The 8,426-nt window shown below is 38.2% G+C and overlaps 1 protein-coding gene across 1 annotated transcript; it reads right to left on the reverse strand.

Moving 5' to 3' along the window:
* Positions 1-1,957: 1,957 nt before the first annotated feature.
* On the reverse strand, positions 1,958-5,359 carry LOC139152028 (uncharacterized). The gene is made up of 5 exons (XM_070725147.1): positions 5,209-5,359; positions 4,270-4,317; positions 3,912-3,980; positions 3,030-3,108; positions 1,958-2,414 (listed from the first exon to the last, which is right to left on the reverse strand). Exons 1-5 carry the CDS (start codon positions 5,357-5,359, stop codon positions 1,958-1,960), a joined length of 804 nt encoding a protein of 267 aa, XP_070581248.1.
* Between the last annotated feature and the right edge of the window lie 3,067 nt (positions 5,360-8,426).

Genomic DNA, 8,426 nt, shown 5'->3' on the forward strand with positions numbered 1-8,426 from the left:
CTAGTCTACAAAATGTGACACGATATTTGCTTCGCTTTTTATTGTCTCGTCAATACAACATGCTCTACTGAAGCGACATATCAATAATTAGTACGGTACAAATCAAATGCTGTTTGGAAAATGATATCACATTGTCATACAGAAGGAGGCGGAGTTTTATTTCTACTCGATGGGGAAGTTTTTTGCATGTCAACCTCATTTTAGTCATGTAAGTTGTAATCATAACGCCTTTATAACGAACAATAAATTATGTGCGTAAGCTTACTTTGACCTAGTTTTTATGTCTTCCACAACATATATTTGCAGCCAGTGTGGGGATCAGAGCATGTTACGGGTCATTTTGTAAGGGGTGTTATTGTATTGCTTGATAACATTTAATGAGCAAGTAATTATTTCTATGCCTTCCTTCACCGGAAAGAATGTGATTTAGGCAAATCTAAATTGAAAAATGAGCGTTTGCAATTTGCCACACAATGTCACAATAATGGTAAGTATTACCTGTCTGGTCCCCTAAAAACAGAATGGTACGGTCTCTATAGTACCTGTGGATGAAACCGCAGCCATTATATTTACTCTCTGCTTAGTTATAGCGTTCGTTGCGTTATCAGGCACAGAAAGGGGGAAAAGAATGCAAGTTCGTCAGAAACATATATTTTTCTGTATGTATGTGCCACAGTCACAAACTTTCAGAATTGGTCGCACAGAGTGTAGTGTGTGCACACTGAAATTTGCATCGCACTCTTTTTTCACAAAATTTCATTTGTGAATTATTGAGATGATAGTACAGTTTCTGATAACGTATGTGGATGAAGAACAATATGTGGGTCTTGTTGAGTTTAATAATTTCAAATATCCTGCATTTAGGGATGCACCACAGTGTTACAAATCGGTGCAATCAATTAAATAGTATCTAATATCATTTCCTTGTTTACTTGTTAAAACACTACAAATGAAAAGAATACAAATTTAAACCGTTAAATCGGCGAAATATGGAACATCAGAATTAAGTAACATTAACCAAACAGACAAATCACTGAGATAATACTTTCTACGTTTCATTACTTTCACTTAAAACAGAAAATAAAGAACAACCGATAATAATGTAATATATATGTTGGCTATTGACAAATTGATACCAACATTTGAAAAATGTCATGTTTCTTTTCCATATCAAAACAGCAATGTAGATACACTGAAGCTGCTGTAGATTTCAATTTTGAATTATCCGTAAATCATTGTCAGGCATTATTATAATCGCTACAATGGAAAGTGTCCATTTCATCGAGGACGGAATGGTTTAGGAAATTATGTAATTTATTTGTACTTGAATGAAGCAAATCGGGGCAATTGGGTCACACAACCGTAGCAATATTGACAGGATATAATGCATGGTATTGAAGATATAATGAATTGTACTATTAAAGTGAAACAATAAGATGGAAATGGTACAATACTGAAAAGCCCGAAGTATATTAGGGAAAGGCTGCATTAACTTGCATGGTACCTGAACCCGAGTTCTTGCCTGACCAACTCGGGTGACAAACAGAAGACTTTTAATCCCCAAGGTGTAAATGTTCCATCGTTATGTTTATCTAATCCAGCTGGTGCCATTGTAGTGCCATTGTACGAAAGGCATGTCTGTGATCCTCTAGGGAAGTAGGGTATTCCTAAGTTAATGGAGCCATCCTGTAAAGCCCGAAGTAAATATACCATTCATCCAATAAAATTATTTCATCTAGTAGGTTCTTCATCTGAGAGTATGGACGGATATTACGTAAATTTAAAGTATAAATGTAAAACTGTGAGCGAAGGCAAGGGTAATAATGTAACTGCTTAGACAACTGTCATAAAAAGGATTCGTACAATGATCAGATATGACACAAAATGGACGTTCCATTCTCATCAGTCACAGTTCGACATTTACGTCCGTACATTCCAAACGATGACGTGTAGATTATCAGTCATCTATTGTTGAATAACCATGAACATCGTTGTCTCTCTCTGATGATTCGTAAACCATGTTGTCAACAGTTCCTTCATGGTTACCATTACTGTTTGCATCACCTTCCAAAGTATTCGAAGTCTTAACACTGACGCCATGACTTGGTGGGTCATCAATTTCTGTGTATACGTCATCACTTCTTACTATATCTGCTGGTTCGTATGCTGGGTTGTCAACGGTTCCATATTCTTTGCGTTGTCCATTGCGCATCGCGTTGTGTCCGTGTTCTTGATCTACAGCTTTCCCAGTCTCATCTTTCCTGTTGTGGTGTTCCTGTTGTTCTGTGAAGGTGAGTTGATCGCCGGAGCTCACGTCATATCTGACCTCACGAGCACATTCATCAGCGCCATTCCCTTCGCTGCTTTGGTTAACTGTCGTGTCTTTACGAGTAGATTTACGTCGGAATTTTGACCTGTATATCCAATGCAGTTAAATTTATTTTGTGTTCAGTGACCCGGAAAACTAAAATGGAGCAGTGGGACAGAAACAGGTTGGAAAATAGTTTTTAAAAAATCACCTAAAATGACTTGCAAATAAAATCTACTTTAAACGAGACAATCAGTGTTTCAGCAACAATTCCGTTCGAATTTGTTTCAGCAATTTACTTGATGATCTCATGAAACTATAATGTTATGACTTTTGAAACTCATTGGTTAGAAAAGAGACATCAGCAATTGAAACGTCTAGTTAAGACTACCAGATCGATACTGCCAGTACAAAATACGGGAAGGGAAACCACTTTTATCATGTAATCTTCGGATTTAAACATATAATTTGAGTGAAAAACCCGAATTTGATAAACGTGATAAAATATCAAAACGTTATTTTTGCAGTCGAAGGACAAAAAAGGAAAATCATTACGTTACCTCAAGACAATAAACAGTTGGTTGGTGGCCCCTTCTTCTGTTGAACACAAATCCACATGGTAGGTAAGTGGTATTAGATTATATTGTAATGGTTGAGTATCTGGTCTGTAATTTACATTTTTTAATCTAATCGTAATAAAGAAAAGTTTGATTACACTTACCTCCTGTAAATGACGATTGATACCAGTAAGATTCCAATGATCAGTAGAACCACTCCAAGGATAGCGCCAACTACCGTACCTGCAGGGATAATGTTGTCACGCGATGTTAATTGAAGAGGCTTTTGACAGTTTCGTCGACGACGGGCATGGACTGAACTGCTATAGTACTTGTGGTGACAATATTCTTGTGTCGATCAGTAATTAGTCAAGTCTTAAATAGCTTTGTGCAACGTATTAGAAACGAGGTCTGCTTGCCAACGTTAGGGGTATTAAACTGCGTAGCAACGACAGTCTGGTAGAGCTCAAGGAAACAATATCAATGGTGTACTTTACTCCAGCACTGCTATTGCCAAGTCAATCCGTGCCGATTGCATTACATTAGTATTGTCAATATGGTAACACTGAGTTGCATTTTCCTAATGTTTTGTCTCTCTGTAAGCTCTCATTCACATCCTCACTATTTTCTATATTATTATGAGTCGTGAAGTAGAATCACTCCACAACATTTACTGTAGTGTATAATATCATGGGCAGACAGGGTGGCAAACATCTTATTGCCTGCATTCAAGTCATATATAGCGTCGAAAAGTTGTACACGTAGAAAAGAACATACTGTTTACCAGACATAATATAAGCCATGACATTAGGCGTGTATACTACCTGATCAACTTTTACTTTGTCCCTGTCTGTAACTTCAAATATCTGTTACAAGGCTCATTTGACTCATTGTATTGTAATTACGGTATATACAGAGATATTCAACTTTTACCTTTCAAGACACAATGTCGCGAAGAGTAAAATACTCCAGAGCCTCTGTACCAGATGTGTATAAACGAAATACAGAAATCAGATGTTCGAGGATGATACGAATGTCATATTTACCTGTTTGATGAGCAGACTGATGTGGTCGCGGCTTAGGTGTTGTAAGGCTCGGTGATACATTGGGTGAATCTGTGTAGTCAAAGTGAAAGTTAGAAAAGTTAGTTAGGAATCCGAAGTTCCTTCAAATATATGACCTACAAAGATTAGGGAACCCTATGGTTTATACACATAATTGTGGATCTCACAAACATTTTTACCGCAAATTGTGAAGGAAGACTTGAGCGCAATGACTGATGGCGCTTATCTTACTGTAAAGGTCTTTTCCTTGGGTGGTTTATGTATAATGCCGTTTATATAAGAATTGTCATAAATCTGTATGTACAGTAGAATGGACCAAACAACGCGAATGTAGCCTCACCTGTATTGTGTTGGTGGTCTGTCGTTGTGATATACGTTGTTGGAATACCTGGCGACAAAGAAGAAGTTTGAGAAAAGAAACGCTGAGGTAAGTTGATATAAGTCAACAATATCGATGCAGAATAAAATTGCAAATGATAAGGGCAAACATGTTCAAAGACACACTTTTGTAGAGATTTGACCTTTTCAGGGCAAAACGTTTGTTTTCAGTGTTTTTTCGCAAATTTGTTTACCGAACTTGTTGTTTACGGACAAATCATGGTAATCATTCCTATTTTATACACGTTGTCTTCTCAGTGCACATGATGATCGTTTTATTTTCGTTCTCATAAGCCTAATTTATCCATAAAGGCTATAAAACTCTTATAGCAGATGTTAACATTACCGCTTACTTGTACACCTCGGTAGGGTGTCATTCCACGTACCAACTTCAAGACACTCTATCTTCGAATGAGGACTTGTCAGAGTGTATCCTTCTTTGCACGTGAATGTAATTTTGTCGCCATCGAAATAAGGACAAGAACCATCATAATAAAAGTTACCATTTTCAAGATCTGTAGGCGCTTGACAGACTGAATAATCCGCTGGGAAATTTAAACAAGCGGTAAGTGGCATGCGTATAAGAACATAGGATATGGTTGGTGAAAGTGACTTTGACGGCTTTATCACAGTGCTTGATATAAAATGTCGCATTCAGACATTGATCCGTGTCAAATCTACCAGAGACAACGAATATAAGGTATCATGCATAACAAAAATTGCACGGCAATGTTTATATTGTAAGACAACAAACAAATAATCATGTTAAAATATCCTGACCTCATATCAACGTGAGTAGTCTTTACTGCACACAGCTAAGAGGTGTTGGTACGTATACAGGCCGTAAATTCAAACAAAGTATTAATGTTTCTTTGAAAGCATTGTAGTACTGTATTGTTACCTTGAAATGCTACAGCAAATTTCCCAAGATGGTGATGAGCTGACGAGGCGAATGTGAAACGCACAAAGTTTGTACAGGACACCACCATGGCTTTCTTGATGTCTAACTCACGGTAATTCATTCCACCGTACATTTCAGTAAATATAACCATGTCGTTTCCCCAATCTATTTCATCAATAATGATCTTTAACCTTATTATATATCCAGCACGACCGGAAATGATATTCCACACACAGGATGACTTTTCCGGATAAAATCCAGGAAACCCATACGAATAAATAGTTCCCGATACACTGAAATTGCCTCCGCATGCACCCATGGTCGCTGCAAAGGAACAAAAAAGATATAAAGCACCCACGACATTAAGCTATCACTCTTCTTTAATTTCAAACATTTTCAGCAAACAACTAGCTTAGGACTGGTTTTACGTCTCTGAGTCATAAATATTTGATTACCATTAACTCCTCACCATCGAGAATTGAGTCATTTTGTTCTCTCGAGTGTTCAATCGCGACCCTTCTGTCTAACATTTTATTATTTCATGACTAAGGAAGGTTCGTTTCTCAAGGCAATAATTACGGTAACATGGACTTACAGAAATACACTCCAATGCCAGGGTCCCCTCCACACGTTTGTGACTTATCTCCCGAGCAAGGTGCGGTACACGATGTCGACACTGGCCTGATATTGTCCTTCCGTTATACAGTAACACTCATTCTCTCTTTGAAGACCAACATACATGTTGTTGGCTGGGAAGCTACGACAGAGCTGAAGACAGAGTTGGATTGTCATTTGATCACTTGTCAGATTAGGTCGAAGGTTTGAAGTTCCCTCCCTGTAACATCCTAAGTAGTCATCGTCAGGAATAGAAAGATAGTGAAATGAGTGATGAATAGCTTTACATTAGATTAATGAGTACCTGTGTCATTAACACATTTACTTCATCGGAATAAGTCATACTGCTTGATTCAAATCATCAAACATTTTGCATAAGTCTATTGAACAAATTTCAACAAAGCTATTATATTAAATCTATCGGACCACTTGCCCTGGTTGAACGCATTAATTTCATTTTTACGTCGTATACTGGGCTTTTCTGCCCATGATTACTTAGTGAGCCTTGATTTGATGATTTTATACCAGGTAATGTTATTACATCGCCGAAATATTGGTATGTATGTTGTACTTACAGTGGCACACTGCAGTGGCAGCCGTACTGTTCAGAGAAGTGTATTCCCCCGTATCATAGGTACAGTCGTCTAAAGACTCCTTATGGCCTACACAAACAACGTTATAGACGCGACGTCTTTCATCGTTTCGGAGAGCGAAATCGTCTTTGCCATGCCTCATAGCTCCTGGATAACCTGTATGTGTATACATTTATCACAATCAGGTGCAGCCAACGAACAATGCACTTTTAAAGGGGTCTTTACTATGACAAGATATATTGTGCATGACAAGTAATGTGAACTGACTAATTTTAAGTCATGAGGGTAATTAATTAGCTGTTCATAATTTGCCCTGCCACTGAAAACTTTTCGACTTGCCCTCCCGCACTCAAACTTCATTAATTTTTTACCCTCTCCCCACTTATTTTTGCCTGTTTCCCCTCCCCACAGTCAATTTTTGAAGCTCCCCTGCCCTGTGGCCGTAAACTTGCCTATTTCCCCTGCCCTTCAAAAAATTCCCCCTAAATTTTGTCATTCCATTTCCCCTGCAGACATGGAGCTACCCTACCCTGTGATGAAAAAACCTGTCGATTTTCCCCTGCCCTGTAAAAATTGATAGAGATGACCCACAAAAAGTGTTACGGCCGTCTCGATAGGGGAGATCCGGTAGGGAACAAACCAATTTATCAAAATTTATCCTTTCGCTTATTACTTGGACAATAGCGTTAGGTCTATCGCGAATTCGACCACAAATTCGCGAGAGGTGTACAGTCAATTTCTCAGGTTACACCACGCCAGCTTCGATAGTTTCATTGCGACATTATAGGATTAATCGAGCTTAAAGGAACTTGGTTATCAACTACTGTATATTGCTGCTACGTGGTCATAAAAAACAACAACAAGTGCGCCAGTAATAGTGTGTGGTGTTACTGACGTTCTGTGAGAAAACATGGCTTACATAGACTGGCCCTCAGTCTTCTGGCTTTTCTAGGCAGCTGAGTTACTGGCTTGCAAGGCGTTCACGCCACGATCTACAAATATCCTACCACTTAGTGCGATAGTCTGCTGAAGTTCGGTCCTTCAATTTATCGTTTTTTGAGAAATAATTATGCCCTCAGATTTGGAGCAAGACTATGGATTACACAACGCTCATTTGTTTCTCGTATGACATTTAAGAATTTTGCGTGACCGAGTAACTTGTATAAAAATGCATATACTTCAGACAACTTAAGTTCACGATTTATGAAGCTTTTGCATAAGATTTGACAAATCAACAAAACATAATTCATTGCAATTCAACCGTAAGATTTCTGTCACGCTTGCGATACGTAATTTTGCGCCGCAGATATCGCTATGTATTCGCAAGGCATTTATGACTGTACTGCTGTCATTTACAAGAATTGTACGTCTCTTAATAAATGAAACTACTAATAATCCAAATTAAAATACTGTCAATCACATCTAGTAGTTTAATGTACGTCTTTACGCTGTCTATGCAGGTTGTAGATTGTGAGCAGTCCAATATTACACTTACACTTGGCTGAGCTGTTACTTATTTGCATCAATAAACATTAAAAAAATGTAATTTTCACTACGATTGAGCACACATATGCATCTCAGTTCTCTGAACGGTTGACAAAAGTATTTCGACATGTTTCACCTAAATTGATGCTACCTTAGAGTTATTTTCCTACAATATAGGTCATCCTTGACAAGTGTAGATAGATCCCAGCTGATGTTTTGAATTCCAAAATTCGATTATTTCTTTGATCTTGATTCCCATTTGTAAACTGATTGAATTACCATTACCTGATTCCTTGCAAACAACGTCAGCACCTGCAAGGCTCCAATCGTGGTGACTGGTACCAGAGCGATAATACAAGACTGGTAGCCATTTGCTGTCATGGTAAATCTCAACTCTGCCCTCATAGGGAGTCTCACCATCCACCAATCGAGCTCTCTCGGATTCTGAAAAGGGAAAAATAATTACTTCAGCTGCCAGGGCAGTTGAATGAGTAAACTGAAATTTCATGCCGTGGCTCAAGGATG

The sequence above is a fragment of the Ptychodera flava genome, chromosome 1 (genome assembly GCF_041260155.1).
Source record: "Ptychodera flava strain L36383 chromosome 1, AS_Pfla_20210202, whole genome shotgun sequence".
Taxonomy (NCBI): Eukaryota; Metazoa; Hemichordata; class Enteropneusta; family Ptychoderidae; genus Ptychodera; species Ptychodera flava.

Coding starts and splice junctions, on each gene's coding strand:
- LOC139152028 (XM_070725147.1), bottom strand. CDS start 5,359: ATGGTTATATTTACTGAAATGTACGGTGGAATGAATTACCGTGAGTTA. Junction 4,318..5,208: donor ATTTGCTGTAGCATTTCAAG/GTAACAATACAG, acceptor CTTTGTCGCCAG/GTATTCCAACAACGTATATC. Junction 3,109..3,911: donor TCAGTCTGCTCATCAAACAG/GTAAATATGACA, acceptor TTATCCCTGCAG/GTACGGTAGTTGGCGCTATC.